Source organism: Mastacembelus armatus, chromosome 6, assembly GCF_900324485.2.
Source record: "Mastacembelus armatus chromosome 6, fMasArm1.2, whole genome shotgun sequence".
NCBI classification, from domain to species: Eukaryota; Metazoa; Chordata; class Actinopteri; order Synbranchiformes; family Mastacembelidae; genus Mastacembelus; species Mastacembelus armatus.
The window spans coordinates 19,859,937-19,883,035 of NC_046638.1; the positions used below are offsets into that span (position 1 = coordinate 19,859,937).

General features: G+C 42.6%; 1 protein-coding gene across 7 annotated transcripts; it reads right to left on the reverse strand.

Moving 5' to 3' along the window:
• Positions 1–89: 89 nt before the first annotated feature.
• Positions 90–22,418, reverse strand: mtss1la (MTSS I-BAR domain containing 2a). 7 transcript variants are annotated; one of them, XM_026312418.1, is made up of 16 exons: positions 21,762–21,830; positions 19,031–19,092; positions 18,851–18,924; positions 8,807–8,891; positions 8,496–8,587; positions 8,328–8,402; positions 7,839–7,847; positions 6,180–6,337; positions 5,951–6,058; positions 5,406–5,503; positions 3,777–3,909; positions 3,051–3,125; positions 2,665–2,820; positions 2,143–2,322; positions 1,790–1,955; positions 90–1,532 (listed from the first exon to the last, which is right to left on the reverse strand). In XM_026312418.1, exons 1-16 carry the CDS (start codon positions 21,828–21,830, stop codon positions 730–732), a joined length of 2,343 nt encoding a protein of 780 aa, XP_026168203.1. In that variant the 3' UTR covers positions 90–729. The 7 variants fall into 7 exon arrangements, with proteins under 7 accessions (XP_026168203.1, XP_026168204.1, XP_026168205.1 ...); XM_026312419.2 differs by having other exon boundaries at positions 730–1,532; positions 2,143–2,319; positions 21,762–22,418; XM_026312420.2 differs by lacking the exon at positions 7,839–7,847 and having other exon boundaries at positions 730–1,532; positions 21,762–22,416.
• Between the last annotated feature and the right edge of the window lie 681 nt (positions 22,419–23,099).

Genomic DNA, 23,099 nt, shown 5'->3' on the forward strand with positions numbered 1-23,099 from the left:
CACTTAATGCATTATTTGAACTGCAGACAACTATTGATGCTCAATTTTCTATTAATAAGGACATTACATTATCTGACAAAGACCATCAATTCCTTTAACAGTAAAAAGCGTATTTAATTGCAGAATATATTGACAGTACAGTACAGCAATAAAAACACTGCCATATTGCTTCTATTTTACATGACTTACACAGCTGCTGTTCAGCTTATGAAACAAAACAGTAATACGATACTTTTACAGTAATGAGAAGAAACACAAACAGGCTCACAGAGTACTTCGCCCATCACTTTCCAAAGACAGGTGGCCCGGGTTAATTAAGAAATGCACAATATTATAAAAATCATAAGAGCAAGAACAAAGACACAAAGCTGTCCGTGCCTACAGTACTGACATCGTCATCACTGGATCTAAAGGGACAAACTGGGCTGAAACAACTGGTCACATAGGAAGCAGTAATTCACTGCCACACAGCCCACAGACAGACACAAACAAAACAAACGAAAATTAGAAATGAAACCAAATAATATGGATTACTTTGTACGTACACAATACATACATGACATGAAAAACCTTGACATTGTCCAGGGTCACTCATTACTCTGTTGACTGGCCTTCATTCACCACTTGTGCCTCTATTCATGTATTACATGAGTGCTGTTGTATTTCACTACAACGCTTCAGTCTGTAAAAAGGAAACTACAGCTGCTTCTTCACAGCCTTCTACCTCAGCTACCGCAAGATCCTAGGAGCAGACCTGTCATCAGTCACTGTCTTGCGGAGCTTCACCCCCCGGCGTATTGACACCAGCATATCCACATCCTCCTGGGTCACAGAGGACAGCTCCTGGGATACACACTGAGCCGCATCCTCTTGCAATGAGCTGGGGAAGGGGAACTGACCCTCACCAAGTGCGTGGGCGCTTGCTGCCAGCTCTCCTATCTTCTCAACCAGACTGTGGCGGTTGGCAGCAAGCAGAGGGTCCTCTTCAGCACTGTGGGCAGCCATGCTGGGGGCCTGCTGGGCATAAGCAGTCCTGTCTGACCCTCCTCCACAGCCCCAAGCTGTATCAGGGAGGCTCATCCGCTTGGGAGAAGCCTTCATGTAGTCAGTAGCTGATGTTTCATCACTATAAAGAAACTCCTCACTACCTACATGATGCTGAGAGGGGCTGGCATATCCTGGAGAATCTGGTACTGTGGGGGTCTTAACTGGCACAATAGGGGGTCGGATGGGAATTGGGCCAGATGTGGATGGCGTGCGTCTCACGCCAGTTTTGGAGGAGGGAGTCCGGCGAATAGTGGCCGTCCCTGAAGCAATTGCTCCTGAACTGTTTCCCCCAGTACCATTTTGGGTCCCCTGCAGGGTCTTACCTGCTGGCAAACCTGCTGTGCTGGCAGGCCTCTTGGTTTGGATCATGCGACGGTAGCTCTGAGCAATGTTACTGTGGCGTGGGATGGTGGAAGACCTATCAAAGTCTGCCGGCCCTTCACCGTCAGCCTCTCCATTGAGAGAGTAGCACTCATAATCTGAGCCTAGAATTGACAGTGTCATGAGCATGTGTTTCTTCCACACTGAATGATTAAAGAATACAACAACGCTCTGAAGACTTACTTTGCAGCTGCCTTTTTAACACAACAATTTACAGTAATGGCATTGACACTACAGACAATTAACGCTGCAATGTTCAAATCAAACAAGTGAAAAGACTTAAATCAAACAATAAGGGAATATTTGCAGTATATTCTGTTTTACCCTGAAGGAGTACATGTCTGTTAATGGTGAGTGTTACCTTGTGAAGGTATGGTGTCCTCAGAGCAGGAGGGAGTGTTAGTCTGGGTGCTGTAGCCGCTGGAGTATTGCAGAGAGTCCCTGCTGCTTTTCTGCTGCTCCATACTCAATCCTCTGGTCAGAACCATAGCTAGAGTAGTGGCTGCTGGAGAGAGGGACTCAACATGCTGAAGCACACACACACACACACACACACACACACACACACACACACAGACAGATACACGCACACACACGCACGTGCACGTGCGCACACACAATAAGATATGCAGGCAAGTGGAGAATACTTAGAGATCAGCTTTATGTCAGTTTATATACTTATATTTACATTTTTAGTTCCCAAGGACAACTTACCTTAGTGGCAGTGGTTCCTTGGCCAATTCTCGTTCTGTGTGGATCATCTGGTGTCATCCCAGAATACCCCTGTGGACTAGGAGGCGCTTCAAGTTCTCTCATCTTGTCCACAGACTCCCTTCTACGCTGCAGAGTGTTTGCCAGTGATGGCTCACAGGAACTCAATTTGGCCCAGTCCTGCTGTAGCAGACGGAACAATGAGATTGAGATTATCCTCCAACTGAGCATCTCCAGTGTTTGCCATCCAACAGTCATACAGTCAGTTAAACACGGAAGCTGCTGATTTGGCTCATGAACTGGTTAGATGCCGAGGAAGATATGGGCAGACTAGAGTAAGCTATGTCGGTGTTGTGAGGAGAGATTGCAAAACTGAGCTTAATGAGCAACAGCAAAATGGTGATTGTGTGGTTAACCTTTATGCTGTTTAATGTGCATGAAGGCAGTAAAACAGAGGAACCAAAGAAGCAATAGAGTTTAAACAGAGGAAAAAAAACAAAAGTAAAATTGCAAATGAAAACAAACCTTCCAGTTAGGAATCTTTGATGTGGGTGAGGGAGTGTTGGATCCAGGGGGGTGGTTAAATGTGGGGGACACAGGAAGTATGACAGAGAGAGGCCTGATGGTGCCAGTGTGAGAGAAAGCAGGGCGGAAGGTACCGAAGGATGAGCATGAGCCAAACTGCGGAACGGACAGACAAGTCTGAGTCAGAGTGCTCCACATCTATGAATAGTCCACGTCAAACCGCATTGCGGCTGTCAAGAAGAGCCCACAGGCCTCTTTAAACTATAGATCACAATGAGTGCAATGCAATGCACACTGGCCCAGTGTGCGTGTGTGTGTGTGCATGCTCGCAAGTATGTGCGCTCCCAGTAAAGCAAGTTGATTGGTGGGATGCATGCAGTACTAACCGCTGTAGGAGAGTTGCACTCGCTGACAGACTGGCAGGTTTCTGAAGCCTCAGAGGAGGCTGAGCTTGTTGATTTCTGGGAAAGGCAAGATGAAATAAAGACAGTGAAGGGGATAGAGGAAATGGGGAGAGAGGAAGGTGTGAGACATAAGAAATGCATAGGAAGAGGATGAGAGTTGGAGAAGACTTTTGATGAGCTTTAAAAGGACTATGGTATTTTTCTCTCTGAGGGGATCTACAGTATAGACCATAGCCTAGATTGAAAATAAAGTAGCCTGTAAGATCATTTATTCAGAAAAAGAACATTGCATCAGCTGCTGTGCTGGGGTGCTGCTGAGTGTGTTTGGTACACTCCAATCTGTTGAGACCGTGAGAGTCTGAATAACTTTATCGGTCTAGTGGGATAAAAATTCAACATTTGCAACTGATAAAGCACTATTGCAGCTAAAATGAAGTGCTCTATCATGACTATCAACCTCTTATTGAGACTGTGGGCTTATGTCTGAAATGCAAACATAAAAAAAAAAAAAAAAATTCTATTCCGCACCAGACTGGAGATGCCAGATGGAAAAGGGAAAATTATTTCAGCTGTACAATGTCCTCCTGCCCAGCAGCATTACTGCCTGAGGAACATTTGAGTCTGCTGTATTCTTGGTTTTGTTGTGACAAAATCCTACATTTCCTCTTGATCAAAGATTAAACTTTAGGTTATGGCTTTGACTGCTACCTGGCTGGTGATATCAGAGGGCATGGGTGACGGAGGCTTAGAGTGGGTGTTGGCATCCTGGGAGACGAAGCCTGAGTCATGGGAGGAGACGCTGCTGAGCCGATGGGCTCCTGTAGAAGGCATCTGGAGGAGACTGTCAACAGGATATAACAGAAGTATAGTATGTAGCTCAGCAAACATGCATGTAGTTAAAAGTGAGTTGTGCCATTTTGTGTGTTTTGGAAGGATACATGCATAGGCCATTGCTTAGGAACATGAAAAAATGATCACACAAGCTGTGAATAGATAGGCAGTATTTTGTGAAAATTTTAAATGAAGCCATTCTTCTAATTTTGGTGCATCAAACAGGATTAAAAAGTTGTCTACTCTTTGATTCTTCTTTCCCTCTGAACATTAGCTGTCTTTGTTCTTTTTTGCCTCCTGCTAGATCATTCACACTCAGCTTTGTGTCTCTTTGTCACCCACACATTTTAAAATGTTCAACTTATGCTTCTCACTCTCCTTCTGTATCGCTCTCCCCGACTCCCTCTGGAACACATCTGAAGTTCTCATTTCTCCTTAATCCTCATCCTGGAGGATGAGGATGCCAAATTAATTGTGATAAATTACATAATCTTAAATTATTTACAAGATCCAGTCCTTATATCCTGTTCTTCTACCCTGTATCTTTTTAGAAGACTCAACAAGCTTGTTTTGTATCCTCCCATCAACACTTTTGTCTCTCAATCAGGTTTTTTATTTCGTTATATCACAAATGTAATTGGAAAATCCCAGTAACACCAGTCTTTTCACCTAAAACTGAAATACAAAACGTTTCTCTACAAGGAGAGAAAATTCAGTTTATCAAAAACCTTTTGTAGACCAGGTGTTAAAACTAAGAAATGTACATTGGTCACGCTGCAAGTTCCACAAAAAGCTGACATTTGGAAGGCATCAGCTTTTCATAGAGTAGTCTTGAGTCCACCATAAAACCTCACACTAAATTACTGCCTAAATTTACATTGAGATTAGTCAGTCAAACATATAGTAGTTTGTGACTCTAATGTAAATGAACACATAACACTAAAAACAGGCTGCAGTGTCAACTGGCACATAAATCAAGGAGGTTTTATTAATAACCAAAATAAAAGCAAGGAGGTAACATGGTGTGACATTTCATAAACTCAACATCATAGGTTTTATTTGTTAGAAAGGTTTGTGTCTTGACCTAAAATGCACTTTGAAACCACATTTATAAATTAAATGTTGAACTATCACCATTAGCCTTACAAACATGAGGATTTTGCTTCCTGTGTAGGCTCCTGGCTTTCAGGCTATGATGTTTCACAGCTTTGGACCTAATCTGACTGTAAGAAGCTTGAGAACTGCAAATCTGCCAGGCGCAAGAGCTGAAAAGCTGGCAAGATATGCCACGTATAGCATGTCGACTGGCACTGGGAGTCTGGCTAAGATTGAGCCTGAATAAAATCCACTACCAACAACACATTTCACAAACTACACAATACTTATCAAAATTTTATGTAAGACCCACACATTGCACAACATTGTGCTAAATGTAACACAGAGAACATAAAGCAACAAGGTGTGTGTGTGTGTGTGTGTGTGTGTGTGTACACACAGGACATATACCTGCACATGCTGCTCTTCCTGGAGCCGGTGCTGCTCGGGGACGAGGGAGGGGTCTGGTAAGACCAGCTGTAGTCTGAGCCTTTCAGATCCCGGATCACCTGCAACAACAACACACAAATTATTACTATGGACTGGCAACTAGAGAAATGGACAACATGGGAAAAATGTATTATAAAATAGATTATAAAAAATACTGCTAATTACAACTCATCATTCCCAAGAAAAAATGTATAAAGAAATAGATTAGCTCTGAAATTTGTCAAGTTCACATTCAGGTGAGAATATGAATAATAAGAACAGAACAAGCATTTTTAGCTTCAAACCTTTATCTACTGATATTAAAGCATCACACAACACTGTGCGATAGTGTGGCAATATCAGTGATCTCTTAGACCTCTATTTTCTTTTTTTTAAGAATTACACTAGTCTTATTGATGTCTGCATTCTTGCTACAGTCAACAGCTGTCCTAAAAGATGAGTAAGGTAAAGTAGGTTTACCAGCAACATTGGTACAATGTTTCCCTACAGTTTTACACCTCTGTTACCTGCTCACTGGCTGGTGGCAACTTGTGTGGGTCTTCAGTTAATGCAGTAAGGTCATCAACAATAGGCTGCAAATGTGTTATCTCTCCCAGCATGGCGATCTCCACATTCTGGAGAAGAAAACAGGGTGGACTGCATCAGACTACTACCTTGTAAAACATTGTTACATCAGTGGTATTTTATACTCACACTCCACAACTCTCAGGTGTAAAAAGGTTAAATGTTCCTCACCACCACAGGATGCAGCAGGTTAATGAATGTACAGTAACGCCCTCTCTCCTCCAGTAGGGCTCTGCGCACTGCCTGCTTCTCCGTTTCCTCCATCAACAAGTACAAGTCACTGACATCTTGCATAGCACTGTCCAGCTGGGGGCGCAGATTACCCCGACCTGTGCAAGGCAAAGCAAGGGCACAGAGACGCAGAGAGAAGGGAGGACAGAGGTGAATAAAGATGGATAAGAGAAGAAGAGGAGGAATGAAGAGCAAATGGGAAATGTAAGGGAGGATAATAATAACAGAAGTGCAGGGAGGAGGCAAAAAGCAAAAAAATAGATAATTAGAAGACAAAATGACAAACTGCTTATGCTCTAGAGGTCAATGCACTGACAAACATACTCAAATGGCTTATGTACATGGGAATGAGAGGACACTGAAGCAAGTCATCGATCATGTGTTGATGCAAAAACAGCTGGTGGTGACTTGGAGTTCCTGAAATGGACGTGATTAGACAACCCCTACTGTACAGAATAATTCAAGCCACTCAAGACTGAATACCACAATGACACTAGATGAAAAAAGACAAAAGAATGAATGGATGAGATGAAGATGACCCCTGACATGTTGCCTTCCTATAGGATATTTAACTAGTATTTTTGCTTCATCTCAAGCAGTGCACTCAATGGATATGCTGTACAATTTGAATATACTAATAAGGTACATAAGTGGCACAAATTTAAAGTTGTGCCTTGCTATGTTGTCTAGAAAATAACCACTCTAGTGGCACTCTCTTTAGTAGACATCACACTGCATATCTGATGTACAACTGATAGGATGTTTACCACACATCAAATTAATTGGCTAATGTTTTAGCACACCTGCATATAATACAGCACGAGTTAACTGTCCCAACAGGACATGACAGCATGCCAATTAACATGTCCTTAAAAGAGGAACATTAGGTCCTTTGTAGAACACTTCACTGTCTTCATGAAATGAAATTGTCTGCTCATGACAAAGAAGCTATTATTACCCTAAGGAATGAAAGCCTGTCTTACTAATAGGTTCCCCAAAAATGGCAATTTCTTACTATATAAAAAAGCTTTTAGAAAATGGAAGATAAGAACATTGAGCTAACAAATGATACAAGGACACAGAATGTCTGCTATGAAAAAGGCCTAATCGGTTATGCCCATTTATTTATTAGGTTCTTCAGTGTTTGGATATTTACTCTAGATATTTACATAACTTAGAGGTTTGGGTTTAAAGCAATACATTTGGGAAATATATTTTCTGAGAGTTAGATGATAAAAATGACACCATTCTCATATTTGTCTACTATATATAAAAGCTACGACCGCAGCCTGGCTTAGAATACAGATCAGCAAACAGTGAGCCAGCTAGGTAGAATGCAGTACACAGTACAAAGAAACAGTCCGTGAGATGGATTTTATTTCTTTGAACCAAGCTAAGCTAAACAGAAAGTGATAGTAGCTTTATAAGGGCCTTACAGAAATAACATTGGTCTCTTTGCATGTAATAATAGTGTGGTCTATTTCCTAAAATGTTCACAGCATAAGGTTTCCTGGACTGGCATTTTAAACTAAAATGATTATGAACCCTCTGAAGCGATCATGTGATGGTTACATTCAGGGCAAAGCACAGAAAACATACCTAGAAGCTCTACAGCCAAGGTAAGTAGCCAGAAAGAAACAGGAGAGGGGGTGCAAAAACAGGCATTGGGGAAGAGAGACACAAAAACAAGCAGCGTTAGCTATAACAAATCAGGGACATTGCATGTTCATGACTAGCCAGTATCACTTGTGTAGGTTCTGGATCTACTTAGAAGTTTGATTACAACCAGCAGCAGGGCCTAATGTAAGCACAGCCAGTTAAGACAAGAATAACTTTGATTTATACAGCAGACACTGACAAATCATCCAAAGCTTGAAAAAGAGTCTGAAAGTGTGCCAAGCATTTTGACTTAAGTTGTCATTTCTAGCTGTACACTCTAGATGGCGCCAGGTTAATCTGAGCAGCTGGTGCAGACCAGGGACCAGCTGCCAAAGCAGACGTATTAAAATCAGCCTGAAAATGTCAAAATCAGAATTTTATTAGAGGTTCATGAATCAAGTCTTTATAATACCTTAAAGATTTTCTCACCTTTTCTTGCTTTTTTTTGTAGTTTTATGGTATCTAATGACTTCCTTTTAATTTCCTGACGAGACCGCTTGTATTCTGTGGAGTAGGAGCCAAAGACATATCAATTCCTGTCCAGTACACACTGCTTACAAATGGTATGTGCAGTTTGTGTTTGAGCTGGTTTTTGACCTTTGGCATGGTCTTTGTCCAGCTGATTAGCTGTCTTCTTCCATTCCTCTATCTTGTCCTGAAGTGGCGTAACCAGGCCTTCCATAAGAACACTACAGTGACAAAGAGACACAACGTGAAAGAGAGTGGGACACGATGAACATAACACATAACTTTATTTGTATGACGCAAAGGCACTTCATGAAGAGTGGTGGAATGAGAAGGTCAACATAGATGGGATAGGACCTTTGAACACAGTAATCCCCTTAAGGTAAGAGAAAAGAGAAAATTGCAGTGGAGAGGAAAAAAAGAAAACACAGGTGGCAACCTACTTTGTGAAGTGGCGTAATTTTGCCTCAATGCTGCGGTGTCGCATACACATCCTTGTCAGAGCTGAGCCGATGTCCCTGGTGGCACCTTGGAACAAAAATAAACAAAAACAGTCTGAGCTTGGCATTATGAACCAAAGACATGCCTCTTAGCCTAGAGAATTATGATTTTCAACGATGAGACACAACCCATCAGGAAAGCACTTTGAAAGGACTAATTCTCTCCTGTCAGATCGATTGTTTCCCTGTTGCAAAGGCCTTTCTAGCTGCAGCCACTAGGAGGACAAGAGCTGAATCTAAAAGCAGAGCCTATAAATGTCATACTTAGGAAAAGCAAATGTGACACAGTGCCTGAAAACTGAAACCTCCCTCCTTCCCTCTTGATAAAACATGCTTTTTTGTCCTGAGACACTTGCATGCAGGATTCTCACCAGAGTTATTTGCAGTGTAAATAACAGCTTGTGTGAACTGGTTACTGTACTTTCCACTCTGTGTAAGTGTAATTAAATGGGGTCTTAAGCCTCTAAAGCCCAGGCTGGCCCACTGTCTCACTTATTGTTCACAGTACAGTGTAATATGTGGCCACACTGATCCTGTTGTAATATGGGCCACATAGGGCTAATCTGAGGGTATCTAACCATACACACATGCACAAAGAGAAAGAGAACAATCTCTCAGCAACAGACAGGCCTCACAGAGTGGAAGCATACACAACAGCATTCATGTGCTCAGATTTTTGGAGTGAATGTGCACAGGTTTGTGTATGTATGTGTGAAGTCTGACAGGTGGTCTAATTTGCCACCCCCTCCCTTTCCAAAGTTCTCACCCCCTCTATCCTGAAGGAAAAAGGAGGGAACCCTGTAAGGGGATATCCCTCTATTCTTCCCTGCCTGCTCTGCCTTTCCTGTTCTCTCTGTTTCCTAAACACCATTCATACAGGACAGACAGGGACAGAGAGGAAAACTGGCTCTAACCTGCACTGCAAAACATGTAGAAATTGATACACAGAATAAGGCAACTAACACACTGCAGCAGAGCTGAAATCAGACACCAGGTGGTTGTCTGGTGAGATCTGTGCTTTATTCCAGATATCACATAAAGAAACTAGTTACTGTCTCCAGTCAATCCCACACACTGGGATACAATGACCATTTCATCCCACAGCTTGGGCCGTCAACTTCAGTGACTGCTGCACCAAAGACACTCAGCAACAGATCTGAACTCCATCTCACGGAGGCCTTTTCATCAGGCAGATGGAGAATAATGTGAGTGCGTTTGTGTGATGAGAAGAGAAATGAAAGAGAGGATGAGGTTAAAGGTGAAAGGTTATCCAGCTGTATTGCATGCAGGCATGAAACACCAGCAGGAAGATATCGTAACGTAGGAAACCTATACACTGAGTTCTTACTATAAGCAACAAAGTGCTTTCCATCTTTAAAGGTCTGGGATTGAGTATCTTTAATATAATAGCACCGTTGACACAGGTTCAGTGCATCATAAAACTGGGTGTAAAGACAGAAATGCTGAAGTGCACACAGGGCATATGTGTGCAGGTTCGTTTCTGCTCTCAAAAGCGAGAGGCATATACAGCTGTGAATCAGCTCTTAAAGGGTAGCACACAGAACAGAGGGAGATTGAAGTAGACAGTCATGGAGTAGCGTGTTCTCTCTTATTTCTATAGCAGACTTTCCCAATGTCAATGTCAGCCAGTGAGAGTCCCCAACCCCAACTCTCTAGTCCTATCCACACCTGCCAATATGCCTCCCCTTCCCTCTCTGCTCATCTCCTCCTTCCCCACCCAGAGGATGATCAGCTGACAGCTACATCCTGGGGAGGTCCAGGGACTTCCTGCCGATGTCCAAGAGCCCCGCTGGCCTCTGGCCTCAAACGGATGAACGGGGACAGATTGGTTCACTCCCACAGCACCCTCCGTGCACATAGGCATGATTATTTTGTCTGTGTTTTTATTGAGCCCTTTGAGGCAAATTTGCGAAACCTCTCTGTTTAGACCTATCGATACTTCACTTCGTTGAGGCTTGGAAGCTTGTTAAATGTGTGTAGGAGCTGGGAAAGTGATTATTAAGCAGACCTGGACCCCTGGAGTTTTAGGGGGAGCAGGGCCAACCTCATAGCAGACACCCACACGTGCATGAATGAAGCAAAACACAGAACAGGATGGAAAAAAGCTGTTTTGCAACCCAGCCATAGATCTTAGGACATGAAGCAAACACCTGGGAGCAAGTCAACAGTGGAGTGTAGTTCACTACAATAGCACTGTTGTGCATCCTGCTAATGCTGCTGGTGCCTGAACATGCTGCTAGTGAATATAATTTTCCACCAGATCTGCTGCAGTGAAGGACCAAACATGGTCAAGTCCCCTCTCCTAGGTTTTGGAGAGAATCTTAAGCTCCAGTATTCAGGACTAGCGTAGTGTGGTCTAAACACTTAGTGGTTCCATCCAGAGCTCTGGTTCCGATTAACTCCTCTGATTCCTCAGGAGAAGGAGGGTCATTTTAATAGCTCTGCTTTATAGGGTGCTCTCCCACCAGGAGCCTGGTTCCTGACTCCGAGCAGGAGCCTCATTCTCTGATGTCTTCAACATGGGAATTTAGCTCAACTATCCTTCTCTTCTAAACCCTGCTTTCATGTCTGAATTTCATTTGCACTCAAAACTACTGAGTTAGACAGATTCTGCTGGAGTAAGACTTGACCAGTTTTCAAACTGAATCCAGTTCTCCTGAGTCGAATGGGTGCTCCCACTCTCTCTGCTTCCTGCTTCTCTGTATGTGGGCTGCACAGGGAAACGCTACAGAACATTCTCATGGTTACACATACAGGAATATTAAGTCAGTTTTTTTGTTAGGCTTTCATATGGCCACCACTGAGCTGAGGAAATTCCATCATCCGTGAGACAACAGTTATTCCTCACATTGGCACCTTGGCCACAGATCTGACTGCAGCTGGCATACACACTTAAGCCTCCTGCATTTACCCTTGCTCACCCTTTTTAGGTGTTAGAGCACATAAGCTGGCAGAGACATAGCGGAGGTCAATGATGAAAAGTGCTGTGGGGTGAGAAGGGAGGAGAGGCGAGGATGAAAGAGGGTACACACTGCAGAGGTGCCGGCTGAGTTAGGTCAGTCAAGGGGCAGAGGAAGTGTTAGCAACTGCAGGTGCAACAAGTGCTGCCAGGACAAAATCTCCTACATTAGGCCTTATAGTCTGGAAAATACGGTAGAAGTCACAGTTTTTTTAGCCCTCTGGCTAGTCCGGCTACTTATAGCCCAGAAAATAAGGTAAATACATCCATAAGCTCTAATCGAAGAAGAGTGAGGAACAAACAGCAATATTTTATCACTGAAGAAAAGAAACAGAAAATGAGGAGGGATTACTTGGAATATACCATACTAGCTGATCTTGTTTAATTACCAGTAAAGCAAATATGCAGCTGAAATGTCTGACTTCAGCACCTGACGAAACAACATATATTCACATCATCAACTATTTGCTTCAAAGCACAGCTGGAATTCTGGTGGAGTAGCTCAGTGGGAGCAGTCAGTACTTGTAATAAGGCAGCATCCCCTTGGTTCTGCTGGTTTGGGAGCAATAGAGTCTGTTGGTGAGCAGAGTGGAAGATAAATCAGCTGAGTGCGGACATCGATTGTGGAGTACAGTGCTGTATGCCTGCAGCTAGTGAGGTACAGATCTAACTGAAGCGTACATAAATTGTAAATCACAGACAGAGACAGTGCAAGTCTTTTGAAAAACTCTCCAGAATATCTCTAATGTATCTCTAAAATGTGGTTATATTCTTCTAAAAAAAAGAAGAAGAAAAAATAAAGAAAGTAAGATAAGATTAAGTTAAAATAAAAGATAAGAAGACAAGACAAGAAAAGACAAAATAACATAAGAGAAATGAATTATCTCAAAGGGGAAATTCAAGTATTTATTAAATATTTAATGAATTATCTAATAAAAAAATGTATTAGTTTGTTAGTGCAGTGCAAAAATATATATATTTCAATTTATTTGTGTTGTATGTTTATCATCTCTTATATGCAATGTGAAAGACTGACTTGAAAGCTCAAGGTGTAAGAGAGTTTGAGGATGGGCTTTCATGCTAAAATTACACTGTCTCAACAAACCAGGACATCAGTGACTGTCCATTAGTTTCAAGGTCTCTTGAAACCAAGAAACCTCTTGCATAAAGGCTAATATATTTAGCACTCAAAATTGCTTTTACTTTTACTTTTGGACACCGTACACAACAAATGCATTCATTCAACTATTCTCTAAAATGTAAAATAAAACGTGTACCATATGTGTTGTGTATCAGCAGCAGAAATGCAAACAATATTCAAAGCCTTTGTGTTACTTCCTTACAAGTGGAATGTCTCCTTACCAGAAACAATATAAATGAAAGGCAGAGGAAACAGTTGAACACACACTCATCCCATTGTTGTCTGGTCACAGAGTACAAACGGCAAGTTTCACCTCTCAACCAAAAACACCCACAGAGGCAGACAGTGTGTGTCAGTGTGGCGTAAACATGTTCTGGAGTGCATTAACATGAGACAAGGAGGAGGAGGAGGAGGAGAACCAGGAGGAAGTGATATTTTTCTGCTGGAGGAGCTTCCTGTTCAGGGATATAAATGCTGCTAAAAATAAATGCTGCCCACTTCTCCAGATGTGCTTTTCACTGGAGATGAAAAGGGGATACACAAAGAGAAAAGAAGAAACTCTACTGTACAGGGTAGAAGAGAAGTGCCATATCGTACAACCAACAAAAAGAACAGATACTCCACAGGGGACTGTCTGCACCTACAGCCGACACACAGACATTGGATGATCTTATATGCAAGGGAATTAATCCCAGATGTATCCAAGCTCCAAATAAAAAAAAGAGGAAGACAGACTAAGAAGTAGTAGTCTGCAAATGAGTCAGTATTTAATGGTGAAAACTTACAAGCCAGTTCAGTCAGACGACTCAAGCTGTCCTGCTTTAAAGCCTATGCAATAAGGCTGTCTTTGTCTCAGTTGACACGGTTCTGCTCCCTCTTTTGCTTGGCCAACTGCACATATGAAAACAATCCTCCAAGCAATGTGGACACCATTGGTGGTGCTGCCCTCGTAAGCTCCACCTCCACCTGTATCCTCTGAGGCTTAAGTTACCCTCTGCACTGAGCTTGGTGTGTGTTGAAGGTCAGAGCCTGGACATAAATATAAACAGACTTTATGTTCACAAAATATTACATTTGTTCTGTGTGAGTTGGCTGACTGACAGTTGACTGAGTCTTCATAAAACAAAACCAAAGAACTGTCACCAGTTTAACTCAACATAAATCCAGATCTCCATCTATTTTTAAACTGAACTGAATTTTTTTCATGCTTCAGTACTGATGCCAACACTGCCATCTATCTTAACCACAGAATGCAGCTTGGTCACAATTTAACCTTAAAACCCCCCAAATTAAAATAAATTGAGTTTTGTTTTGTTTTTTTAACAAAAATTTTGTTTAAAATAATCACAAATAATTTCACAATTTCACCAGGAAACACCACTCTTGGCAAGGTCTTGACATCTGTTAATAATCAGCCACCTCACTAGATCACAGTTAAAACTGTGCATGCATCCCTTGCATTCCCTCTTTTAATGTCCTCCCTTACATTCCTCTATTAGGCTCGGTCATGTGTATTATCCCTCCCCTCTCCAGCTCCTTTCCACACTAACTTTGTTCAGAATATTGTTGAACACAGTGTTCCCCTCAAGTCTCATGTTTGTCTGCTAACTCAGTATTCAACCTCAGAATGAAAGTTATGCACAGCCAAAAGATTTGTTTTCTCTCCCATTATTATTTCCCCTTTTTCATCTGTTCTTCATATCATTGTTCCAGCCATTTACCATTTACATTTTGCATGTAGTCATTAAAATAGCTGGAAAACATTCATTGCAGGGCAACCACAGTGAGTTTTGATACTGAAGCCTCAGTCAGTGACATGGGAAACAGTTCAGCTCTGTCAAAAAGTCAGTGTCCATAGCTAAAGTGCACAATAAGTGGCTCTTGTTGATACTTAATGTGATCTCATGACTGGAGGTCATGAAATACATGAAAAGCCTAGCAAATGATCAGCAGACCATAATACATCAGCTAGTGTAGTCACCAGTTTGACTGTCCAATCTATAACAGTTAAAATCCATAAGCTCATTTTATGAAGTTAAACCAACATAAGATGCTGCTTTAACCTTACTGTCCTGGTACAAACAGTACAATACAGGGTCATATCAGACCATGAACATGAAATGCCAAGCTTAATGTATGTCAGTGTCAGTCACATGGGCACCCTCTCATTATTTGACATGTCCGTAAAAATAGCTGAGCTGCTGCAATACTGCGAAACACCGTAATCCCCTGATCTCGCACTGCACTAGGCCAGGGCCACATCTCGTCTATGCCAGGCTGTCCAGATGGTGGGTAGGGATATCCGCCCCATCTGCCCACCCAGAGAAGCACAGCGGCCAAGTAGATTACTTTGCTGACATACTGATCTACTAGCATACCTCCACTGAGTATGAACTATATATATATATATATGAGTAAAAAAGAAAAGAGAGTTTTGCAAATATCCACTGGAATGTTACAGCTGTGTGTGTGTATGTGTACTCTACATGTTCTGGCACACAGATGTTAAGAGAAAAAGGTTTTGTTGGTGTTGAATACAAAAGGTCTGTTCGGTGATCTGAGAGTGTTAATTTTCAAAGCTGGGGCTGGTTGATCAGGAAGGGAAGGGAAGGCAGCCTGTTTCTGTGTGTTTCTGAGTGGGGCTAAGAGGATTAGCTAAACGCCTCTGCCTAGCCTGGTTACCCAGAGCTGTGGAAATCCCACTGCAATCACAACCCCCATCCCCATGCCAACCCACCCTCACTCCCACAAAAATATGGAACCTGTATCTCTGACCCCGATGCACCATTAACCCTGAACTGACAGTCTCTAACTCAACCATGTCCTAAAATGGAAAAAAATGGCAACCTTCCACAAAAACACATCATCTATCCTAGCAACAATAAAATATCAAATACAGAGCCTCAAGATAAGTTCGGTCCACTTAAATACATCACACAACAATTTAATCTCAGTAACAAAAATGGTCAAGACAACACACCAAAAACCATTATTCTGACCAGTGTAATAATAAAACACACCAGAGAGCTGCAGGCCTAAGAAAGATGGGTGTTGAAACATGAAATGTTTATCTTTGAAAGACCAAAATTCTCCAAATACATCCATCTAATATAGACTTTGTGGTTGTGCGACCTTTATTGAACCCAGATGCGAGCCACCAGTTTACTGTGACAGACGTGCCTTCAAACATAGATCCATCAACAGCTTAGAGAAACAGCATTATTAGACACAGTGCCAAAACTCCTAGCAGCCAACTCCTCCAGCTAGTTCATAAAATACAGACGCTGACACCACAATCATGACCATAAACTCTAAAAACGGAAAACACAGGCAAGGGGTAGCAAAATTATGAACCCAGTCAGAGGCAGTTAGGCACATGAACATGCAGACACAGACAGGAGGTTATATGAATTGGAAACAGAGGGGATGATCTCAAGTACCACACAGTTATTGTGAATATTAGGGAAATGCTGACCTAGAAGTAAAAGACAACACAAACATCAGGACAGGAAATCATAAAATTCTCTTTCATCCACCGTCCTGTCTCTTCCTGGATCTATCAAGAAGCACTGAATGAGGAGAAATGTTGTTTTCCTTGGCAGGGAAACGCATACCGTCTGGAGAGTATGTGTGAGAGTTAAAGGGGTGATGGGGTGAGTGTGTCAAAGGTAGATTAAAGGAAGCAGAAAAAGAATGTGATGAAACCTCCAGCTGTGCCAGCAGCTGCAGCTCATCCCTGAACACGAGAGGAATCGAGGTGACAGAGATGATGGCAAACAGTCCATAGCCGAGGGCCAGTCCCCTGTGGTGTAATCAGCCCTATATGGCTTTGTAGACGTTGAGGCAAACTCGATCACTACAGGCAGACAGACCCACACACACACACACACACTCAAAGAAGAAAAGACAAAAAGAGCCACAGAGACAGAAATAGAGACTTACAAAATGGTGAGCAAGTAACTACTTGCTCAGTACTTCTGAAATCTATTTATCTACTATTTTCTGAAGTGTTTTGAGCTAGCAAGTGTAAAACCAAGTGGGAAATCTGGATGCCAATTTATGTTAGGATGATAAGTTTTGATAATGGAGCTGCCCGATGGGCAAATTTGCCTGAATTATGACCATGGAGCCTACAGCATGGAGTCAAAAGGTTATCCCAGCCCACCACAAAGCAGCTCAGGTAAATATCGACAGCCCTCCTGCCAAATTAACTGCTAGAAATAACAGCACACTAACAGCTCTTATGGGAGAAATGGGAGTGAAACTATAAGCTGCACAGTTGTAGTATGCACTAAATTCTTCCACTGGTGTGGTAACATGCTCACAATGGCAGCACTAAAATCGCAGCTGCCTTCTTTAGCAAGTATACCCCATATGGTCTCCACCCTAGTTTAGTGTGTCACCATGCTAATATTAGCTATATTAGTACTAAACACAAAGTACAGCACAGGCTGATGTGAATGTCATAGTTTTGTAGGTGTCTCATGACTGGTATGGTGAACAAACCTTAATGGTATATATCCTTGAAGTTTAATGACATATGACAAGCATGGCAGTTTCTGATTTGAGAAATGCTGAGAACACAATGCTGCAGCCACCAAATTTATTGTTATATGATGAAGATATCATGCCTTAATTTTCTGTCCATCAGTTAATCAGCACTAATGTAAACTAAGTCTTTTATTAATTCCTCTTTAACTGCAAAAAAAATCTCATCTCATAGCATTCCCTGCCTCCCAGATACAGTCTGTGGCTTGAGAAGGATGACATTAATCCTATCGGTTAATGTCCCTGGGAGTATAACAGAAGAGTGAGTGGGCGTATGAGTGACACAGGGACTTTATGCATCCATAGCTGTAAACCTCAATTTGCCCTTTTCTCCCATCCATTACTAGACCATTTATCATTCTGCTGTTTTCCCTACTTTTACTGCAGACATGCTCCTTTGAAGTCCTGCCTGCCATGCTCTATACCTTTGCCTTATTGAAGGCAGCCAGCTGTTAGCAGCTAGCAGATTGTATCCAGTCTAAGTTCATTTTGCGGAGCTCATGTGTATTCACATCACAAATCATGTATGGTAACGTGTGGTACTCTTTGGTACCTGCTGTTAATGGAGTGGCAATATGTGTAAAACTGTGGCCAATATTGTTGAAGAAATGTATCTTTAGTTACCCTCTCTAGCCATTAGTGGTCAGTAAAGGGCTGTGCTCCTACAAACTGTTTAAAAGCATGTTGGCATTTGACCTTTAGGGTCAGGTGGTCAGCTACCAGCTGTCGCTCTTTGAATATCTGTGTGTTTGTGTGTGTGACTGCATTGCTTTTAGGTTTGTGTGATTGTGGGTGTGTGTGTGTGTGTGTGTGTAAGGAGCCTCTACACACTTGGCCGTGTTTGCAGGGGTTTTTTGACCTACATATTGCTCTCGACGATCCACTCCAAAGAAATCTGTGTTAATCAGCTGCCTCTCAGGCCAGCCTGTCTGCTGTTGCTAGCAAGGCAACAAAGCAGATCAACAGACCTCATTAAGACCCAAGAAACAATAAGCTTAGATTTTTACTTAGCTGAGCCACCTCCTCCCACAGCTACCCCTAGATCACTTTTACAAATAAAGAAACATACATTTGCATAGTCAAAACAATAACTAATACTTGTCTTTCAACAAAATCTGTAATCACAGGATCTACACAAATTGGAAGTGGAGTCAGTTCTGTATTTCTAAGGTGTGAAAACTGTCAGGAAGACATAAATAATCAGTGAACAGCATGAAGGCAAATAATCTGAGTGCTCAAAAAAGGTGATGAATGTGGTTTTTCTGCTTTGTCCCACCCCTTCTTCCAGAGTCAACTGATTGAAAAACATCCCCCTTACCTCTTGAGTTGGTAGCCATGTCTGCCACCTTCTGAAAGGCATCTAAAAAGGCCACTGCTGCCTGAATTGTGGTCCTGCAGATAAATTGGCACACATTCACTGTACTGTGACTGCATTAAAGAGTTTGTTAATATCACATAAGACTTTTTCAGCAAGGTCTGCCATTCATATACTTCTCACCTGAGTTGAGAGTGTAGTTTTGTGGCCTTGGCACTGAAGTCTTCCCACACAGGGTAAGAACTCTGATAAGAGAAGGGAAAAGAAATGAGTCAAATAAAAAAAGGACAAGGACATTTAAGTGTGTAGGCATACCCTCTCAAACACTCAAAGTGTGTTCATAAAGGATCTGAGAAGATATAGTGTTCCAACAAGATAAAATCTGGTACAGCTTGATAAAATTTTAATGTCAGCTTGATGCATTTTCTGATTAATGTGCACTGTTAAGGCACTGAGTGAAGGCTGCAATAATTCAGACAGCTTGGCTTCTTCCCCTGAGGTCAGAAACAGGTTGGTGTGAAATCTGTGTTCTGACTTGTCTTTTAAAAGTCAGCAGAATTTCCCAGTGCTCACTTATGTTATTACTGACCTAAATGCTTGCATCTCTCATTCTTTGCTATGAGCTGGCGAGTGTTCATGTGTTTGCATGTCTGTTGCATGTATGACCAGTGAGAGCTCTCATATGTTGAGTGTTTATGTGAATGGGCCAGGTAGTGTAGATGGTCTTTGAGCAATCTGGATTACATTTACCCCATGACCATCGCACGCTGCCTTGAGCTATAAGAACAGAAGCCAAACATAAAACACATTCAAGACTAGATCCCATTAAAGCTTGAGCCCCTGAGAAAGGAGAGAAATGGCATAACCCCCAGATGCCTCTTTGATGGAGAGGAACCAAAAGAGGCCACACGTCCTGGCTATTCTAGTCATCATGCAATCTGGAAACAGTCATGCTCTTTGTCACTTATGGGATAAGCTCCATTCTAGCAGCAATAGCATTTAACTTCCAGCTTCAGCTGGCCTTCAAAGGTGATTTATGAGCCATCGTGCTTTACAGAAATGTTTGCCATGAACCTGGCAGTCTTGCTATCTGCACTCGACTCCAACAGGTGTCTAATTAGCTTGTGTAGCTTGTGACTCCCAGGGGCAGGAGAATGCACTGCCAACACAGCTGAGGGAGGAGGGTGAAAGAAAAGAGTGGGCAAAGAAGAGAGGGTGGCATGCATCTCTCTTCATCCACACCCATCAGTGTACAGGGAGGGTGAGGATGGAGAAAAAGAGTGAAAGGAATTCACTGGGGGGTGAGGTCAAAGCTATCATCTGTTGGGTTGCTCAGTGGCATTGTTGCTTTCCCAAACAGAAGCTTGATACCACAGCCTCCATTTCCAAAATCCATTGCTGATCTAATTCTTGATTCTGATCTAATCCAGCTGAATAACTGCATTTCTTGTCACCCCCAGCCTCCTCTGCTATCACCTCCTACTCATATTTCTTTTCCTGTAGCTTCATCAGACAGTTACATAACCAACAGGTGCTGCTTGTACTGACACATTTTGTCTATGCAGTCTATAAGGTTCTCTAAGTGCACTTCACATGTATAATGTAGGCAACTGTACGTTTGACTGTAATGTTGTTTGTGGCGTTGCTCCTGCAGGGCAAAGGTGGTCTGTGAGGCTTGCATGCCCCAGCCAGGCGGCAGAAAAGAGGTCAGATGCCTGTCTCAGATAACGGACATCAACAATTGTGCTGACTCAGGGCTACAGCCTCATTCATCTGTGCTGCTTATCAATACAGACCTGCCTTTTTCTACAAGCCCATGGCCCTGTTGTAAGCACTACACAAAAGGGAGATATATGAACTCAAACCAGCACTGCCAATAGCTAAGCGCTGAGTCTACTGGAGCCTGACAAATGAGAGTTCATAAATAGTTTGTCCGAAGGCACCATGGCCCTGTGAGCCAGTGATCAATAAGAAATTCGTTAGGTGGAAAGTACTGTCTGATGCTTGATCTATTCAATGCTTTTAACACTTTGTCGGATGAGCATCTTCCACGATGGGAAGTGTGGGAGCTGCCTCCAGGCCTGATGAATACATTCACACTTTCCATCTGTTGTGATGAACAACAACAGACCACCCTGGGTCAACTTCCTTGACATAATGCCACCCCACCACCAAAAACGCACACACTTGCATGTGTGCAGTAGATAAAGGGAGGGATACAGGTTTCAGAATTATTTTAGAATAAGTTTAGAATAAAGTTTTTCTATGTTCAGATCAAATGTGTAATGTACATATTGCTTAAGTAGTGAGATTCTGCAACAAGGCCAAACATCAGGAAGCACAATCAATAACCTTTTTCAGGCCAGGAAGTTGCACTGATGGAGCCAGCTATTTTATTTCAGAGCATCCTTCAAGGTTTGACATTTAATCTAAAAGACTAAAGGAGGAACTGTTGTCTGGGGTCAAATGGCACCACAGAACATTTACAGCCCTATAATCCCACAAAATCGAAATTATCTTCCACTCTGTTGGTATTTCTTTCTCCAATGCCCAGTTTTATCATTTGAAATTAAGTGAATTCGAGATGATGGGGTTAGGTTTTGACCTCTGAGCCAAACCTGCAACTAGTGAGGTTTTTGTTTTTTTCAGTTACTCTTTCAGGCAAATTAACTATGGTGGAATGACAGGAGGCACTGGTAAACATAAGCAGTGCCCTGACAGACCTGCTGCACATTATGCAAATAACAAAGGGAAACATGTTCCATTTCTCAGTTTGTTCTGCAGCAGCGTTTCCAGAGGGGGAGGACCCGGTGAAAGAGACAAAGGCAGTAAAAAAAAAAATGCGTCTGAACAGTTACCGTGCAACCACAAAGGTCAGATACAATCCTTGTCTACTTGAATGAATGTGTGTTACCTTCATGTCGTTCACGATGGCCTGGAATAATCCACCCAGCGCTCCACACTCCTTCTCCACCGACTCCATGGTGTTGAAAAACAAATAAGAAAGCTCACAGAAAATTAAAATATAAACTGTCCGACTGTTTAAGCGTTTTTAAACACCAGACACGGAGAGCTTTGTTTGTTTCATCCGCCCGTCGTTGTCCTCTCCTACAACAACGTGAGGATGCTATGCCGAAGAGCCCAGAGCCAGCAGCCTGGGAACGCACAGACAAAAAGAAATGTACTGCTCGCTCCGCCGCCGATACTGGCCTCTCGGACTCAAGTGGAGAGGGATGGATCCGGGACGTGCTTAAACCAAGGGAGCTACGGCGTGAAAGCGTGGAGAACACTGGCACACTCTCTCCTCATGATCACCGCGTTAACACAAATAACGGAGAGATCACGGTTGTGGGGTGGAGGGCAGGAGGAGGAGGGCAAGAGGAGGAGGAGGCGGGGGCACCACGGGACACTGGATCGGTCGCAGGTCTGAGACACGGGGACGCGCTAGTGGAGCAGATGTCTCGGAGCTGGAGTCTCTCGTAATACGATCCATGGGAATGGACAGGAGGCAGGCCAAGTTTTTTTTCTTCACATGTATTGGATGAGGAGGAGGGGACAAGGAGGAACACCTCCTTCTTTCCTTCCTCCCCGGCTTCCACCCCCATGCAAACAAAAGCCAGTCCTCCCATTGAACAATTGATAGATTTCCTTTTGTGTATTCACACACGCGTCTGTTAATGAGAATTTGGCCCACTCAGATTGGGTGTTAGCTAGTTGTAAGGAAACAGTAGCATGTGGGCCATCATCGCTTCACTTTACATCACTTAACCTCCTGAATCTACATGACAAAAGGCAAAGCTTGTTCATTCACAGCAGAATTATTTCCTGTAACAGGGAAATGTTATTCTTAACGCATGCTAACGTTACTAGCTACATAAGGAGCTAACAACATTAGCTTAACAACATTAGCTTAGCATAATGACTGGAAATAGAAAAAAGCTGACCTGGCTCTGCCATGTGGTAACTCCACCTGTCAGCACTGATGGTCTTGTTTGTGTCTTTAACCTTTAACATTAATAAACCAAAGTGTAAAAAAGAAGTTAGCTACACATTTTCCAAACAATTTCTGTGAGGTTGCTAGGCAACGAGCTGAGGCTAGAGGCTGGCCGTCAGTTCGGCACATAACCTCAGCTAACTCTAAAACTACAGTATGTTGTTTTTATACTTCCATGCAAATACACAGCTAATAATTTATATAATGCTCTAGAGCTTTAGACTGTGCATGTAGGGTTTTCTTACCTTTAGACAAAGC

Coding starts and splice junctions, on each gene's coding strand:
- mtss1la (XM_026312418.1), bottom strand. CDS start 21,830: ATGGAGTCGGTGGAGAAGGAGTGTGGAGCGCTGGGTGGATTATTCCAG. Junction 19,093..21,761: donor CCATCGTGAACGACATGAAG/GTAACACACATT, acceptor TTCTCTTATCAG/AGTTCTTACCCTGTGTGGGA. Junction 6,059..6,179: donor ACCTGCTGCATCCTGTGGTG/GTGAGGAACATT, acceptor TTTCTTCTCCAG/AATGTGGAGATCGCCATGCT.